Genomic DNA, 18797 nt, shown 5'->3' with positions numbered 1-18797 from the left:
ATGCCTGCAGCCTCTCCCTGCCTTCCCAGCCTCAGTTTGCTCACAAGTAGCATAAGGATAACAGTTGCTTTCCACTTACCAACAGGTGGTTTGGGCCCCAGTTTATTGATGTATTTTGTCAAGCCCCATGTGGGTGTCTAGGGATCTGGAGAGGAGCCAAAGGCAGCCTTGGTCTTCCAGGAATTGATGGGAGAAGGTGTGAGTTTGTGAACATGAATGTGTGAGTGTGAGCCTGGGTTTAAGTGTGCATGTGTGTATGCAAGTTTGAGTGTGTGTGTGTGTGTGTGTGTGTGTGTGTGTGTGTGTTCAGGAGCAAGTGAGAGCAAGTCAGCATGTTTGTGATGGTGACATTGCACAGATTGCTATAGTGGGGATCATGCTGCATGGGGCCTTAGAGGTAGTCAATATTGAAATACTTCATGGAAGGAAGGAAGGAAAGGAGGGAAGGAAGGAAGGAAGGAAGGAAGGAAGGAAGGAAGGAAGGAAAATGTAAGGTTTGGGCAGCAGGAAAGGAACTATTAACTCGGTCTGCTGGAGGGGGCAGGTGGTCAGGTCTTTTCCTCCCAAACGGAAGGAAATTTGGGGCTGGACTTTGGAGGAGCAGGACTTGGCAGGCAGACAGTGGTAGCCAGGCTGGGTGCCCCATGGAGGGGGTTCCTGCCCCAGGAGAGTGTGCAGGGGCCTCAGCTGTGGGAGAAGCCAGCAGGCAAGGCAGGCAGGTTAACTGGGACTGGATCACGCAAGGGTCTTAGTATCCGACTCAGTAGTGCAGGAGATGGAAACAGTGAGCTCCATCTGCACTAGTCCTGGGGTGGCTAGTGCCCTGTGCAGTCCTCAACATGCACAACAGTGATGGCGGCCCCAGCATTCTTGCTGGGCTAGGCAGGAGCTCCATGGTTCACGAGCTGGCATGTCAAGTGGCTCATCCACTCTGCCTCTCAGAGCACACCCAGCTGAGTCACATCTGCTTTTAAACCAGGAAAGGAAACCCCAGGCCTTTTAAAGTAGAACACGATGATTTTTGTAGTGTCTGCCTGCCTAGCCGCCTAGTCTGTCCTCTGGAGCCCTTGGGGCGTCCGGGATGGCCAGGGGCCTGGCGAGCTGGCTCTGTGCCATCCTTTCTGCAGGAAGGGCGGCCCTCGGATGGCCATGGGATCCGGGCTTGGAGGGCACCCCGTGCCCCCAGGTTGTTAGGAAAGGCCCGTGTGAGGCTGTGTCATGGATTAAATTCACAGCGTTCAGCACTTGCTCCGATTTCTCATTTCCTTCCTTCTCTAAATGGGGCTGATCGAATTAAGCCCTGTCAACACTGTGGGCTGACAGGAGGCTGGTTCTGTGTGGGGAACATGGTGAAAGTGCCTCGGGGGCTGCTGTGGGATCCTGGCAGGTCCGCATCTCTGAGGAGCAGGGGAGCCCCTTCCCTCCTCGGTGCCTGTAGGCTGTAGCTTTTCAAGGCAGGAAGGATCACAGGAGAGGGACATGTGGGGCCCACCAGAGCTAATCAGTATCCCCCTAGGACACCAGCCCGCCAGGCTTCTGAACCCACCAACCTCACACAAGAAAACAAACAGGACGTGACCCCATCATCTGTGGGACTGGATGATGTGCCTGGGACCCTCGGCAGGGTTGAACAGGGGCCTCTTGTACCTTCACCCCAGTCTGCACCTTGGGTCCAAAAGGTGCAGGCTCATGGCAGACTCCTGTGATTCCTACCCTAGGAAGACAGAGAAAGACCAGAAAGACAGAAAAGAAGACAGGATCTGCCTGACATTCCCTGGGAGAGAGGGCAGAGGGCTGGAGGCACTCAGGTTCCCAGACCCAGCAGGACTCAGCAGAAGATTCAGGAAGAGGAGTCACTGCTATGTGGAACTCTTCTTGGGCTGACCCAAGGTGTCCACCCTGCCAATGTCCCCTGCCCCCTCTGTGGACTGTGGGTCAAGAGGCAGTTCCCTCAGGGTACCCCCTCCTCCACATCAGTAGAGAGGGGTGAAGACAGTCCCTCATCACTCACTTCTGCTCCTTCAGCAGGCTCTGGACAGGGACAGATGTGAGGAGCACTGGTCAGTGGGCCATCTCTCCTGTCAGAAACCCTGCCCCCTTACACTTGCCTGGTGTGGGATCTTTGGACTCTTTCTGCCCATTTCCCTTTCTGCTCCACTTCCAGGTCTTAAAGGGGAAGGGCCCTGTGCAAGCACACCTCCCTCCCAGGGCATGAGTCTGTGTGAATGTGCAAGGTACCCCCAGCCCCTGCCGCTGTGCAGGGCACTGGTGTGCACAGCGGCCCTGAAAATGGACTTTCAGTGTCTCCCTCCACCATCCAGCACACGCTGCCATGTAGAGCATCTCAAGTTCCAGCTTATAGTGACACCAGTAATACAAGGCTCGAGGGCCACGGGGTGCTCAGTGGGGTGAAACCCCGGCTTCTCCAGGTCCTTGTTAGAGCCTCACACCTCAGGGCTGAAAGCAGACAGGGTGAGGCAGAATGTGGGTCTCTGCACTGCAGGGTCATGGTGGGATGAGGTCCCCTAACACTTTGAGCAGGCTGTGGTGTACTGGCCCCAATGCAGCTGGCTCCAAGTGGCCCCAGCTGAGGCCCGTGCAGGGGGCTGAGTTGGATTCTGGAATTAGACACCTTCCCTGCTGCCCCCTGCCCCTGTAAGGCCATGGGCTAGAGTGTGAGCCTCACTCCATCCTCATTAGAGAGAGTCCATTCCTGACCCGTGGAGCTGCTGTGAAGAATAAACAGGGATGTCCATAGAGCCCCGATGCCCAATGTGGCTGATGCCATCTTCATTGTCAACTGTAGGGCCTTTTCCTGTCCCACCGCTGATGGGGGTGTCTGAATTCTCTCTCCTAAGAAGGTGGCTTGGTGGTGCAGCTATTCGTGCATCTTGATCATGGCCTGGTGGGAGAGGGCCTCAGGTGGGGGCTGGGGAGCATCCCATACCTCCTGCAAGCATGCTGGCACTGAGCCCCTCCTAAAGCCCTGGGACCCCTCCCTGCATCGTGTCACCCACTCTTCATGACATGGGGCTCAGTATAGGAATCTGAAGTTGGCAGCTGGAGAGAAATGCCTTGGAACCTGGATTTGGAGAATCTGAAGACCAGTGAGGAGCTGGTTCCTGGAGAGGTGTGAGCTAGGGCTGTGCTTGAAGGGGGTGGGGACAGGTGCAGGCAGCCCTAGGGTGAGGAGAGAGCTGGCTTTGTGGGTTGGGGAGAAGCAGGCCCTCCTCCTGGCTTGGGCCTGGGTGCACGAAGGGGCCATGGCCTTAGGTAGGGAGTGCAGCTTCATCCTAGAATTCTGAGTGGGGTGTCTGAGGGCCTTCCCGGCAGTGACGCCCAGGAGGCTGCCTGACGTCCAAATCCAAATTCAGGACTCAGGAGCGTGAAGGAGGCTGGCGATGGGATTTCCCTGCCTGTCATGCACTTGTATAAGCTGTACATGGGGGATGGGAGAGAAGCCGCCAGGCCCGTGGCCCCTAACATTGGCCCCACTTGTCAGCCTCCCACTTCCTCCACATTTAAAACGAAATCCCAGGGAATCCTCCCTTCTGTCGGGACCTGTGGGTGTCTGTGTTTTGTTCTGAAGTTCACAGTAAATATTTTCATTGAGCGATCTGCCAGTCTCTCCATTGTATCCTGCCATCTGGCCGCTGTGTGCTGGGGAGCGGCAGTGAGGAGGTAACTCAGGGCTAGCTCCCCTTGCTTCAGCTGACTGCTCCCAGAGAGGATGTTGGTGCCCTGGAGACTGTAGCTGGTCTCTGGGACCTGCCCTGAGTTGGCTGTGGACAGGAACTCACCAGAGCAGGATGCTTTCAGCTCCTGGACCCTGGGGACCTGATTGCTGCATCCTTGGAGGTAGATGGGCTTCAGGAGCCGGCAGGAGGGTAGTGTGGGGGAAGCCGGCAAGTGTGGAGGAGCCTAGGCCGTTTGGCTGGTGTGAGCATACAGAGCTGGGAACGGGGCGTTTGGTGCCCTCTGCATGAAGGCTGCAAATGGCAGGTGACTCGTGCTGGGGCCGGGGAGTGTTTGTAGCAGGAGAGCCAGACCGGTGTTCTTGCTTTGGTCTAGTGCTGCTGTAGGGAGCCTGGGAGGGGCTCAGAGCTCCTGATCACTCAGCATGGCCCTGCTGGTCTGGGCCCAGCCTCAGTGGCCTCAAAACCTCTGCTGGGGCCACTGTGGCATCAGGCAGGTCCCTCACTTCCCAAGGACATGTATCTGTGTGAGTGAACCAGAGCTTGGCTCCTTTCTCTTGACCACGTACCTTAAATCCACTGTGGACTTTCTCTGTCCCCACTGAGCTTCCTCCAAAAGTAGGAGGTAGAACAGAGTGGCACCATCTGATGCTAATAGAGGGATATGGCTACAAAATCAAACGATGGTGTCTAGCTTACTTAGGACAGGGCATGTCTCAGAAGCGTGAAGGAGGCTGGTGATGGGATTTCCCTGTGTGAGGGGGCGGGGATGGTGCCTTTTAGGATTCTTCTGGCTACAAGAGACAGAAATCCAAATGAATTGACTCAGAGCTGGCTTCAGGCACAGCTGGTATCACCTGTTCTCTTCATTTCTCAGCTCTGCTTCTTGCGGGAGGAGAAGGTGCCCAACAGCCCCTGGCTCACAATTTACCTGCTGAGCAATCACAGCAGAGAGCAGAGATGGTATCTCCCTGTATGCCCCAGCAGATGCTTGGCATCAGGGTTCATTGGCTTGCCTGGGCCATGTGGGTGCTCCTGGGGTAGGGGCTCCATGGCTTTGGCTCCCCCTGAGCTATGTGGTCCAGGAGTGGCGAGGGTGGTTCATCAAAGGAAAATCAAGGAGCTATACCTGAAGAAGAAAGAAGCAGGTGGCCATGTGATACAACTCCGGGTAGGTCTGTAATCTCCAGTGGGGCAGGTGGGTGCTGGGCAGGCCAGGATATTCCCTGTGCACCACCGAGGAGCATCTGTCACCCTGTACCCTGGGAGGGCATGCTCTGGGGATGGTCCCAGACAGAGAAGCTACGGGAAATTTCTTTTCCCTTCTCCAGAGTTCCCATCCCTGACCTGAAGCTCTGGAAAGGTAAGAGGGCCTGGGACTCGAGGCAATTTATGGACCTTCCAGCTCTTGTGTCTGAAAGTCCTTGCAGCAGTTACAGATGCAGCCCTGATGAATGAGCATAGAGGGGCTGGCCCAGCCCCAGGCCCCCCACCCCACACCTCCCCTCTACCTCGAGTCGTAAAAACACGACATCAGATGAGCTGTGGCTGCCGGCATTGCAAAAATTAATTCCGATTTGGTCATAAAGTTATAACGGGCTGGGATGAAATAATCCTAATGAGCTTCTTTTAATAAAGCTCACCAGTGGGGCCCCGTGCTGATGGCCCCCTTGGGGCTGAGCCTGCTTTCTGCTTCCCGGAGCCTCCAAAGAGCCTGCCTGCTTCCAAACAGGGCTTTCGCTGTGTCCTGATTATGCTTCTCCATAAACATATTTTATCTTAATGATCATCTTTAGGGGAATTTGCAGTCACGGAGGGCTTGTCTCAACGTTGTTAACAAATGGAGGGGATGACTTTCTTGCAGATGACCTCCCCCGGGGTGGGAGTGCCAGTGTGCTCCTCGAGACCCCAGGCTGCCAGTGCCTAGGACTCTGGTCCACTCACGGTGGGGTCTGGTGGTGTTTGCAGCAGGAAGGCTGGGCTGGTGCTCTGGTCTTGACCTGGCTCTGTATGTGTCACTCTCCCCTTATTGGGAGCACTGCCTGTCACCCTGCTCTGCAGGAAGGTTGTAGGGATTTCAGCTTCAGGGACTCCTGAGCACTGGGGAAGGGAGACCAGTTGGTTCTCATCCACATGCTTGAAAGCTGGGCAGCAGCAGGGCCCCCAGGGAGCACGCCCAGCCACCCAAGGTGCTTGCCCAGCAGAGGCTGGGGCAGTTCTGGGGGCAGGGACAGGGGAACCTGGAAACACACTGGCCTTGGAGTCCAGGGCCTACCCAGCACAGAGACCATTAAGCTGAATTTTCTTCTAGCAGTTTTGTGATTTCAGTTTCATCGTCCCAGGCCACCAGTCCACCGGGAGTTTGCTTTTGTTTACCATCCGAGGTCAGGGTTTGATCTTTTCCTCCATCTATAGCCAGTTGTCCCAGTGTCATTAAAAAGAGAAACCACTTCTCTCCGAAACCAGCTTGCTCCCCTCTCCTCTTCCCCTGCAGTGAGCGACCATTCTAAGGTGCTCAAAGGGTATCCTTTGGTCAGTGTATTATTTTTTAAGTTTTTTTTAAAGTTTATTTGTATTATTTTTTAAAATGTTTATTTACTTTTGAGATAGAGAGACAGAGCGTGAGCAGGGGAGGGGCAGAGAGAGAGGGAGACACAGGATCCAAAGCAGGCTCCAGGCTCTGAGCTGTCAGCACAGAGCCCAATATGGGGCTCAAACTCACAAACCGTGAGATCATTACCTGAGCTAAAGTTGGATGCTGAACCTACTGAGCCACCCAAGTGCCCTTTAAGTTTATTTATTTATTTTGAGAGAGAGAGAGAGAGAGAGAGAGATCACAAGCAGGGGAGGGGCAGAGAGAGAGAGGGAGAGAGAGAATCCCAAGCAGGCTCTGAGCTATGGGTGTGGTGCCGATGTGGGGCTCAAACCCATGAACTGTGAGATCATGACCTGAGCTGAAATCAAGACTCAGAGGCTTAACCAAGCCACCCAAACGGGCCCCAGTCAGTGTCTATTTTTGCAAAATCAGTGTTGCTCCTTGCTTGGGTCTGTATGTGTCTAACTGGCATAAATGGTGCTGTGTTGTACAGCCCGCCATGTCTCACTTTCTGCATTCAGCCATGTTTCTGAGATCCATCTGTCCTGTATGTTGATGTCAAACCTCTAACATCCATGTAGCACTGTGTGGGGTGCACCTGCCTCATTTTGCCCCTCCTCCTGCCCTCTGATGACAGCCACGTTGTCTCCAACTCCCAGAAACCTGTCCAAGCAATGCTGCTGTGAACAGCTCTCAATTGCTTCCTTAAGGACCTGTGTGAGCATGCCTGTCTGCACACCTTGTCCAGGGCAGCGAAAAATGGCCCACAGGGGAAGGGTCGCTATATCCTGTCTTTACGCAGTGGACCCAAAAGTGACATTACTGGCCACCCGGTGCTCTTACACATAATTGACTGAATGGTGCCAGGTTGCCAGAATGTCCACACCTGCTTCATGTTCACCATTTACCAAACCCCTGCTTTCAAATTGCTACCCTGTCATTTACTAATTTCATTTACTGTTTTATTATTTGATGAGCTATTTACAGCTTACATATAAATGAATATCAGAAATGATATTAAATTAATATTAAAACTGGAAAGCAAGCACACACAAGCTCTGCAACGAGAGAGCAGCACTGCCCCCGCTGGACAGAGGCTCCAGGAGAGGGTGAGGAGAGCACTCTCCGGGTCATGGGCTGACTTCCCCTTTGCTGGGAGCTGACAAGGCCCCTTCTAAGGGGAAGTGGCAAGCAAGGTCACAAGGGAGTCTGGGGAAACACAGGGCTCTCCACAGCCGGGTGCCTGGCAAGGCTGAGGTGTGCACCAGGCACCAGACAGAAGTGTGGTCAGAGGGAATGGCCTGCCCTGTACTTTCCACTTTCGAGCCCGCCATGTCCCTCTGGCTCTTGGGGAAAAGCTAAGAACTTCCAGGAGTGATACGTGTGTCCTCAGCAGAGCACGAGGAGAGAGACCCTCAGCAGCACATGGATGAGAATCTGGACCAAGCTCTCCTGGGTGTTCTGTCTTTGGGTTAAGAGGATGGTCCAGTGGAAATGTGGTGGGGGGACCTGTGTCTTAGCGATGACTGTCTGTCTCTTGCATCACATGGAGGCAAGACTGCTCAGCTGCCCTCCACATCTGGTGCAGAACTGCTGTCCTGGGATCACTTTTTACCATCCTCCAAGGGATTCCCTCTTCATTTTTTTTATTGGGTCTCCTGCTCCCCCCATCTCCAGTCTTCCATTTTCTTGATTGCCCCTCTTGTTTTGAAGAAATGTGACTTTCAGTAGCTTCTTGAGAAGAGGTGCTGGGCAGATAAAACTTTAGAGAGCTGACACGCCTGGAAATGTCTTTATTTCACTTTCATACTTGCTGGAGAATTTGTTTGGGTATAGACTTTTAGCTAGGAAGTAATCTTTCTTTGGACTTCGAAAGCTTTGCTCCATTGTTGTCCTGCTTTGAATTCAGGGAAGACTAAAGCCATTCTGATTCCAATCCTTTGTTCCGAACCTCTTATGTATCTGCTTCCCCCAGTGCCCTCCTATGCCCTGTGAAAGTCTGTAGAATTTTCTCTGCGTTCTGAAATACCATGGTGATGTGCCGTGGTGCAGTTCTGTTTTCATCTGTGTTTTGAGTACTAGCTGGGCCCTTTCAATCTGGCAAACACCTTCCCATTGTGAGGAATTTTCTTGAATTATTTCATTAATTCTTTTCCTGTCTATTTTCCCTTTCCTCTCTTTATGAAATTTCTATTGTATGGATGATACATCTCCAGTCTGGTCTTCTAATTTTCTTAACTTCCCTCTCCTGATTGTTCAAGTGTCTTTGTTTCATTGTTTTACTTCCTGGGGGATTTCTCAACTTTATCTCCCTAGTCTTTCCACTGAGTTTGTCATTTCTGCTGAAATGGTTTTAATTTCAAAGGACCCTTTTTATTGTTCTCATCCTGTCCTTGTTCTCATACTATCCTTGTATATCTTCTCCTAGCTCTCAGAGGTTATTGATGATGGGCTGCCCCCACCTTCCTGTATCGTCTCTTTTCCCCCCACTTTCCTGTTGTTTGGTTGTCTGCCTCTTCTTGGTCTCCATCTGCCATGTCTGGAGTTTCCCCGGGAGAGCCAGTGATCCCTGGCTAGCTATTCATGTGTAACGTTGGGCAACAAAAGAAATGACTAGGAGCTTGAAACATGTAGGCAGGGGGAACTGTGGACAGTGATACTACCTTTTGGTCTTTTGATCAGATTCTGTAGAGAAGACCCCTCCCAGTCTCCATCCTGAGGGGTAAAGGCCTGACCTCTAGAATACTGGGGTGAATTGTGGAAGGGAGTTAGTGCCTCAGCATTGATTTAGTCCTCCTGGTTTTAGTTTGGTGCCTATGCTCTCAAATATACCTGGTACCTGCAGGCCACAGACCCTTTTCCACCTTTCTGAGAGGGAACGAGCTTCCAGACCAATACCAGTGTTAGTTGTCAGGGCTGTCACAAGGGCACAGTATATGGGCAGGGCATTTGGCACTAGCCACCAACTGGTCCTGCTTATTTCAATCCTGTCTTCACTCCCACTCCCAGAAGTGCTTGGTGCCTTTGGTGGATTTTATGATGTAGACTAGAAGAGTCTCTTGGTTTTTCTCATTGCCAGCTTGGGATTCAACTTTCTCTGATATAGTAAGTCCATTACTATGAGACCATCTGCTTTCCAGCCTCCAACAGTTCTGTTAGTTTTTCCTCTGCTGCTCTCTGTGTCCTTGTAGCCTTGTGATTTAAAAAAAAAAATCACTTTACTAAAGTTGTAATGGGATTCCAGGAAGGAGCTAAATTGGTTGTATATGTTCAATCTATTATTTTACCCAGAAGCCCCTCATGTGTTTGGATCTGTTTTTGGACTTTGTATTCGGTACCATTGATCTGTCTTTCATGACAGCAATGGTCTATGTACTAATATTTTGTAATACTAAAAATTAGCATATTAAACATATAAAGAACATAAACATATCTTGTAATATGTTCTGTTAATTTGAAAGGTAAGTACCCCCGAGGGATGCCTGGGTGGCTCAGTCAGTTAAGCAACTGACTGGCTCAGGTCATGATCTCACGGTTCATGGGTTCAACCTGTGTCGGGCTCTGTGCTGATGGCTCAGAGCCTGGATTCTGCTTCAGATTCTGTGTCTCCCTCTCTCTGCCCCTCCCCTGTTGGTGCTCTGTCTGTCTGTCTGTCTCTCTCTCTCAAAAATGAATAAACATTAAAAAAAATTTTTTTAAATGTAAGTACCCCCCATTATTATTATTTTTCAATAGTTTCAAGATTTTTCTGGCTTTTTTTCCCTTCTAGCCTTCCAGTTATATCTTATTTTGTTGGGTTTTAATAATTCTTTGATGAAGATTGTGTTACATTTGTAGATTGATTTGGAGGAGAGTCAAACTTGGGTATTTTATTGGGTTATTTATTTAATTGTGTTAAATTTGTAGATGGATTTGGAGGAGAATCAACTTGCCGTCCAGGATAGCATTGTTGTATCTCCATTTATTGAGGTCTTCCTTTGTATTTGGGGGGAGTTTCAGACTATATTTGACTACTCATTGTGTGGTCTTTATACATTCATTCCTTTTTATTCCTAGATATTTCATGGGCTTTGTTGCTGTATTTGAGAAGCCCTTTTGCCCATTCTCTTTCTTAGCTAGAAAGAAAGGCACTGGCCTTTGTGTACATATTTTACATCAGATGAGAAGTATCTATTCCTTGTAGGCTTGGTAAAACTGTCCTATAAAACCCTCTAGGTTTTTCTTTGACTAGTTTTTCAGTTTTTCCTAAGGTTTATTCAGGTTTCCTAAACTGAGCCAGCGATTAGACTTTATATCCAATATCTAGTGTAGGCTTATTGAAACTGTATCTTTAATTTCTGGTGTTTGGGGTTTGAGGGCATTTCCTCTTCTTGTTTTCTTTGATTTTCTCTCTGTGGTGGTGGCTATGGACATGACTTTTGAGTTTTCTTGCTGTCCTAATACATAGTCAGATTTGGAATGTGTTCCACGTGTGCTTGAAAGGGGCACGTTTTCTTGTTGTTTGGGCTTCAGCTAGGTTGTCTCAGTAATGCAGATCCCCAACAGCCTTACCTCATGTTACACTAATCCATCTATTGTTTTCTGGAATAAATGTATAAAAATGCACATAGAACTGCAATTTGTCTATTTTTCCTTGGATCAGGTTGAAGCTTTGTTAGGTTTCATATCTTTTATATCTTCTCAATGAATTGCTGATCAGTTTGTCCCATTAATGCCTTGGGTTATATTTCATCTCATAAATACTGTTTTACTTTGCTTTTTTTGGTTGTTGTTGGCAATCACATGGTCCCTCTATTGTTGCACCATTCTTCTGAAGGCCCCTGGGTCATTTTATCTTAGCTGTGTCTTGGGTAAGCAGTGCATAGCTGGATTTTGTGCCAGCTCATTTTTGCTCCTGCTCCCCCAACCCAGCCCTGCTCCACCTGCCTCTTCTCCCAGCCCCACTGCTGGCCCCAAGCACCCTCCCATTGCCTCTCTGCCCTGACTCCTTTCCTTCCCAGCCCTGCTGTGACTTGTAGGGCACTCAGGAAAGCGAGGCACCCAGGACCCATGGCTCCTGTCTTCCAGAGGGCCTCTCTCTGAGGCGGGAGAGGACCTTAGGGCCCAGCAGATTCACAGATGAGATTGGAACCACAAATGGTGGTGTGTTTTATGAAAGAAGAAGACAAGATGCTGTCAGGGAGATGTTGGAGGAGGGGAGAGCCTATTTTAATCAGGATGAAATAAACCTAGTCCCCCTGAGGAGGTGACATTTCAGTTGGCATGTGAAGGATGAGAAGGAGCAGGTCCAGTGAGAAATGAGGGTACAATCATTCCATGGATAGAGGACAACAGTCTTCTCTTGTCACTGAGAAGGGTCTTCTCAAGACTCCGTGTACTCCATCCCCCGTAGATGTGCAGCCAGCTCTGTGGGGGAGGCAGATGGGGACCAAATGTGTCCCTGAGGCCAGTGCTGGAGGGCCGTGGACCCCCTTCCCTGTGGGCCTTTTGGAGGACCCTTGCTGGGCTTGATGGGGAGCGCCAACTCTGAGCTGGAGTAGCAGCAGCAGAGAGGGCATCCCAGGTGAAGAGGTCAGCGTGGCAAAGTCCTCCCTGTGGGATTTGCAAAGCCCCAGGACAGCAAACACACAGGCGCCCTTGAACCTACAGAACCAGCATCTACCACACGATGCTTCTGAGCCCTTTGCAGACTCAGGACCCAGGGTCTCTCTTCTCCAGGTTAAACGTTTTTGTTTCTGCCAATTTCAGTTTCCCCAACCCATCCCTCAGTGCTGGCAAAGTATGGGGACCGCTCCGGGGCGTGTTAACAACATTGGATCCCATGGCCCTGGGCTGGACCCCAGCTCCTCCTGGGCTGAGTGGCTTGTCTAAGTCACTTAATCTTTCTGCTCCTGGGATTCCTTGATGCTAAACTGGGGACAGTAATGAGGACAGTGGGGAGCCTCCTCCTTGCAGTGGGTATCAGATGGCTGCTGGGGTGGCAGAGCTTTGTCCCTGTCCCCACCCCCAAATGCAGGGCTTGGTGCAGGCAGTACCCTGTGCTCCATGGGCTGTGGGTGAGCTCGGCCTCTGCGACCCACTGATTCCCCTGGAGGGCGGGTCCCTGGGCATTCCCTGGATGCAATTCGGTTTCCCCTTCTCCCGTCCTGTCCCTGATTCTCTGAGGCATCCTGCCTGATCCCTTCTGGAGACTCTAAAACTGGGGACAGCTCTTGGAAGCTTCTTGCCTCGTCATCCTTTGCCTGAGACATGAGCAAAAAAAGCCCTAGCTGCCATGCAGAAGAAGGGTCCCCCCCAGCACAGGGAATGCCAGGAACCCAAATCCCCGTTGTTAGGCACTAGAAAGATAGGGTCCTGCCACAGATGCCTCCAGTCAGGGGAGCCTTGGCCTGCAGGGATCCTGGCTTCTTCTGTCTACCGTAGAGCAGCCACCCGTGGGGACCAGCAACTTCTCATGGGGAAAGGCTGTGTACAGAGGGCAACAGGAGCCAAGAGCAGGAGATGGACAGCTCTGACAGCTTGTTATCCTGGCCTGGGATCTCAAGTCATCATGACACCAACAACCCAGGGTGTGGTGTCTGGACCCTGGTGCCCCTGTAGCTGAAGGTGGGGCTGAGAGCCCAGCTCCCCTGCAGCACCACCTGTCCACAAAGAGTCTTCCAGAATAATTCTCACTTGTCCCTAAAGCCTCTCGTCTGCTGCCTCCTCCAGACAGGAGCAGGAACTCCCTCCACATCACAGTGGTGCAGAGCAGATGCTGGAGGTGGGATAGGGACTCTGAAAGCAGCTCAGACTCAGGCGAGGCAGCCTGCCATCTGGTCCCGCCCCGCCACTTGGCCCTGTGCATATGTCTCCTCTTCGGGGTTGACAAACAGGCCCCTGTGGTGTGCATCCCATCACTGTCCCCATCTCACAGATGGAAAGACTGATGGGACTCCCCCTGCACCTGCTGGCACAAACCTGCCACCTGGCCACGGGACAGACACCAAGCAGGGAAAGCAGAAGTGAGGGAGGTAAAGGAGATGAAGGAGAAGCAGAGAGGGGAGGGCTCTGACAGAACAGAGGACTAAGTCAGACCAGGGCCAAGTGACTGCTTTTCTGTCCCTCCCGGGGTCCTCATGTCCCCCTGTGCACCCTGACGCACACACGCACACATGGCAGGTGCTGGCCAGGGGCCCCTCCAGGGGTGGAGACAGGGATGGGGAGGGCGGGCCTGCACGCAGTGCCCGTGCAGAGCTGATCATCCTGCTGGGCTGTCTGGGGATGATTCAGGGCCATCCTTGCCGCTCCCAGAGGAGACACCAGCTACTTAAGTCTGACAGGGGATTTGAGGAATTGCTACTCTATTTTTACACATTTATTTCTTTGCATTTCCAACAAGCAGGGACAGCTCACCTTCAGAACCACCTTGGGAAGCAGAAAAATGGTAATTTCCATTAAAAAAAAAACCTCTTCCCTGGGGAAGAGGCTCGATGTTACCCTCTGCCCCTGTCAAGCCCAGGGTTACTGATGGGTGGTCCCTAGGTGAAACCAGCCATAGAGGTGCTTATTAGGGCCACATTTTATTTATTTATTTATTTATTTATTTATTTATTTATTTATTTATTTAAAGATTTTTTTATGTTTATTTATTTCTGAGACAGAGAGAGACAGAGCATGAGTGGGGGTGGGGCAGAGAGAGAGGGAGACACAGAATCCGAAGCAGGCTCCAGACTCTGAGCTGTCAGCACAGAGCCTGAGGTGGGGCTTGAACTCACAAATCGTGAGATCATGACCTGAGCCGAAGTCGGTCACTCAACCGACTGAGCCACCCAGGCGCCCCTCACATGATATTTTAAAAATAACTCATTGGGTTGACAGTATTTCAGAATTGGGAGATTTTGTGTTAAAATCTAGAAGAGCCATCTTCTCTTGAGGAATTAGGACAGGGGGGTCACAGGTTGGGGGCAAGTGATGGGCAGGTAACACTGGGCTGTGGATCGACAGCCATGCCTAGAGGTGGGACACATGGGGCCCATGTCCCCAGGCCACCTGACCTGCTGCTGTCACTGCCCTCCTGGCCCCCAAAGGCATCAGAGTGTGCCCCTGATCCTGGGAGTTGTCATGCAGTGACCCCTCCCAATGTTCCCCATGGGTGGGAGGGTTGAAGGGGCTGCCTCTTGGCCAGAGCTGGCTGGGACACATCTTGTAGCCAGATCTGCCAGGCAAGCACAGTTTTTAGCAAAATTTATGTTTCAGGTCCATGAAAAACAGCAACCTTTACTAAAGACACAACAGAAATGCCAATTTCACCTCAAGCGTAATTATTACTGTTATAGTTATTACTTGGATCATGAGTATTTGGGGGATGACTTGGACATTCTAGAATACCTTCCCCCAAGCCCCAAGCCCTGTAGGGATGCCCCAAAACCAAAGGTCAAAGTGCCGATGGGGAGAAACAGGTGACACCCCTGCCTCTGGAAGCCTCAGCCCTGCTCAGACCTGGCAAGACCTACGGGAACACATCCCCAAGATCAGCAGTGTCTGCCAAGTCCCTAGGCCTAGGGCCACATGAGCACTGATAGGACCCAGAGGCCAGGCTGAAATCTCTTCCACTGTCAATCTTAGATGTCTCCTCAGTTTCCCTACAACGGGCTCCATCCTGAAGCCCAGGCCGTGCAGAGACCCCATCCTGGTTTCAGCAGGCCTGTTGCTCAAGCCAAGTCCCACTGTAGGGATTTGTGGCCCCCTGAGGGACGAGTGGCAGGCTCCTGTCTGATCCTGGGTCAACTGCCTAGTAATCCCCTGACACCAACACTGGTCTTCCTGGCCTGTCCCTGTGCACCGGGTTGCTTACCTGGCCTAAAGGCCTTTGTTCCTCCTGGTCCCTCAGGGTTGGAGGTGGGCTCCTGGCCACTCTCCCCTCCTCCCTTTGGAGCTCCTGCATGCTTACAGCCCATGTATGAAGCCACAGTGACACAGAGCTCACCCAGCCCTTTGTTCCATCCGTCATTACTGGCTCGGACCAGGATAACAAGCTGTCAGAGCTGTCCATCTCCTGCTCTTGGCTCCTGTTGCCCTCTGTACACAGCCTTTCCCCATGAGAAGTTGCTGGTCCCCACGGGTGGCTGCTCTACGGTAGACAGAAGAAGCCAGGATCCCTGCAGGCCAAGGCTCCCCTGACTGGAGGCATCTGTGGCAGGACCCTATCTTTCTAGTGCCTAACAACGGGGATTTGGGTTCCTGGCATTCCCTGTGCTGGGGGGGACCCTTCTTCTGCATGGCAGCTAGGGCTTTTTTTGCTCATGTCTCAGGCAAAGGATGACGAGGCAAGAAGCTTCCAAGAGCTGTCCCCAGTTTTAGAGTCTCCAGAAGGGATCAGGCAGGATGCCTCAGAGAATCAGGGACAGGACGGGAGAAGGGGAAACCGAATTGCATCCAGGGAATGCCCAGGGACCCGCCCTCCAGGGGAATCAGTGGGTCGCAGAGGCCGAGCTCACCCACAGCCCATGGAGCACAGGGTACTGCCTGCACCAAGCCCCGCATTTGGGGGTGGGGACAGGGACAAAGCTCTGCCACCCCAGCAGCCATCTGATACCCACTGCAAGGAGGAGGCTCCCCACTGTCCTCATTACTGTCCCCAGTTTAGCATCAAGGAATCCCAGGAGCAGAAAGATTAAGTGACTTAGACAAGCCACTCAGCCCAGGAGGAGCTGGGGTCCAGCCCAGGGCCATGGGATCCAATGTTGTTAACACGCCCCGGAGCGGTCCCCATACTTTGCCAGCACTGAGGGATGGGTTGGGGAAACTGAAATTGGCAGAAACAAAAACGTTTAACCTGGAGAAGAGAGACCCTGGGTCCTGAGTCTGCAAAGGGCTCAGAAGCATCGTGTGGTAGATGCTGGTTCTGTAGGTTCAAGGGCGCCTGTGTGTTTGCTGTCCTGGGGCTTTGCAAATCCCACAGGGAGGACTTTGCCACGCTGACCTCTTCACCTGGGATGCCCTCTCTGCTGCTGCTACTCCAGCTCAGAGTTGGCGCTCCCCATCAAGCCCAGCAAGGGTCCTCCAAAAGGCCCACAGGGAAGGGGGTCCACGGCCCTCCAGCACTGGCCTCAGGGACACGTTTGGTCCCCATCTGCCTCCCCCACAGAGCTGGCTGCACATCTACGGGGGATGGAGTGCACGGAGTCTTGAGAAGACCCTTCTCAGTGACAAGAGAAGACTGTTGTCCTCTATCCATGGAATGATTGTACCCTCATTTCTCACTGGACCTGCTCCTTCTCATCCTTCACGTGTCAACTGAAATGTCACCTCCTCAGGGGGACTAGGCCTGAACTCTAGTCCAGGGTGGGCTCCAGGCCTGGTGGGAAAGGAGAAGAGAACCAGAGCAGATACCACAGCTGTGCTGACAGGGAGATGCCATTTTGGGCTCCTGGGCCTAACAGAGTTCCAGGCCCCTGGGACCCTCAGCTGAGGCCCCTTGGACCCTCTCTCCCACCCCAGGCAGACTGTGGAGTCCTTATCCCTGCACAATTCAGTCAGGCAACCACCCATCTCCTCAGCCTGTGACAAGGAGTAGACACAATTTACTGGAGAGAGAGAGGGGAGAGGAGTGCCCATGGGTGGTCTTGACCCTGCACAGGTGTGAGTGGGCCTTGCCTAGAGATGAGGGGCCTTGCTTCAGTGGAAGCAAGTTCTGGGAGAGGAGCTGCCTAAGGAGATGCTGTGGGACACACACCACCAGGGCTGGCCCTTCGTCTCCCTGGTTTTAACGTGGTAGCCACACTGGGGAGACCAGCCTTTGGGCACCTGGGCGGCCCTTCTTGGGTATTCAAGTGTGTGAATGGATGGAAAGAGCTGGCTGTGGTCATGCACACTCCTAGCTGGGCAGCCCAGCTTCTTGGCCTCTCCATTCACTGCTGGGTTCCAGGCCCGGTCTCTGTGATGGCCAAGGAGTTGGTTTGCATGCTGCTGGGTCTGAGCCCACTTGACACTCACTCTGCCCTCTCTGAATCTCTGTTTGTTCCTCTGTAAAATGGGGACAGTTCAGGTGCTTCAATAAGGTAATGGCCAGGCTGGTGCTGAGTGGTATCTAGGTGGGGTTTTGCCGTGTTTCAATGTACCTGGCAAGCCTGGGCTGCTACTGCAGATTGTGTCCTCTGTCCTTTCAGGGCCCCCCCCGGGCAGCCTGGATAACCTCAGCCGTGCCCTGGGTGTCCTGGAGGAGCGTGTCAATGGCTCGAGGCGCAGAGCGAGAAGGCACGCTGCAGATGGTGACTACAACATCGAGGTTCTGCTGGGTGTGGATGACTCTGTGGTCCAGTTCCATGGGAAGGAGCATGTGCAGAAGTACCTGCTCACGCTCATGAACATCGTAAGTGGCAGTCGGTGGTGGGGTGGAGCAGTGGGGCTGCTGGAAAGGTCACCATATCAGCCTGTGGGCAAGACCTCCCAGGACCCCAGTGCAGAGGTAAGTCAGGGGCAAGAGGATTTGAACGAGCCAATTGTTGGGCAGAGAGACCCCTGCCCATCTGTCCACCTTCCTCTCTACCTGCCTTACGTGAGTCATCGACCCTCTGGAACTCAGCCCTTTCATCCCCAAAGTGGGGCCAAAGTCAGGTTTGCAGAGCATATTTTATTTTAATTAATTAATTAATTAATTAATTTTGGAAAGAGAGACAGAGTATGAGTGGGGGAGGGGCAGAGAGAGAGGGAGACACAGAATCCAAAGCAGGCTCCAGGCCCTGAGCTCTGAGCTGTCAGCACAGAGCCCGACGTGGGGCTTGAACTCATGAACTATGAGATTATGACCTGAGCCAAAGTAGGACGCTTAACAGACTGAGCCACCCAGGTACCCCAAGCATATTTTATTTTGGAGACTGTTGTCGTGTTTAACCTCATCTCGTTTTTGAAAAGTGCCTTTGATGTAGTAATAATAATTATGATAATAATAATAATAATAATAACAATGAAACAACCACGATGGCTACGATCATTGAGCTCTTACTGAGTGACTGTGTGCCAGGCCCCTGTAGGCATGCATTATCTTAGGCAATCCTCACACTAATTCTGCAAGACTAGTAGATATAAAATCTTGCCTGCCTTGAACATATGTGCTCTTCCCCAAGAATTACACTGCCTTCCAACCCGGCTGAAAGTCCTGCTGAAGGAAAACTCTCTGTTTTCCATACTCACACCAGCTCTTCTGACACCATATGTGTGGGTTTTCCATAACAAGTGCTCCCGACACTACCCAGAGTTAGCACGGACCCCACGGGGTAAGGGCTCAGTCCCACAAGACTGGCCTCACTTCGGATGCCACTCACAAGTCCTGGGTTGTCACCTGTACAACCTGGTCAGAAGACCCAACCAGCCGTAAATCAAGGGTTCCCATGACTCCCTCCTCGGGTTCAACTGTTTGCTTGGTTCGGTTCACAGAACTCAGGAAAACCCTACTTACTGTCACTGGTATATTATAAAGGATGCAACTCAGGAAGAGTCAAAGAGATGCATGGGGCAAGGTAGGT

At 52.1% G+C, this 18797-nt stretch overlaps 1 protein-coding gene across 1 annotated transcript in view; it reads left to right on the top strand.

The window, feature by feature from the left end:
• ADAMTS2 (ADAM metallopeptidase with thrombospondin type 1 motif 2) overlaps positions 1 to 18797 on the top strand; it is a 242979-nt gene that overhangs the window by 124410 nt on the left and 99772 nt on the right. The window contains exon 4 of the mRNA XM_053907583.1: positions 17442 to 17644. Coding sequence (XP_053763558.1) covers positions 17442 to 17644 — 203 coding nt within the window. The remainder of the gene's footprint in view (positions 1 to 17441; positions 17645 to 18797) is intronic.

Source organism: Panthera pardus, unplaced genomic scaffold, assembly GCF_024362965.1.
Source record: "Panthera pardus isolate Hobbes unplaced genomic scaffold, ASM2436296v1 HiC_scaffold_2, whole genome shotgun sequence".
Lineage (NCBI taxonomy): Eukaryota > Metazoa > Chordata > Mammalia > Carnivora > Felidae > Panthera > Panthera pardus.
The sequence above is the reverse complement of the archived record's forward strand: the minus strand, read 5'-3'. Positions and strand labels throughout refer to the sequence as shown.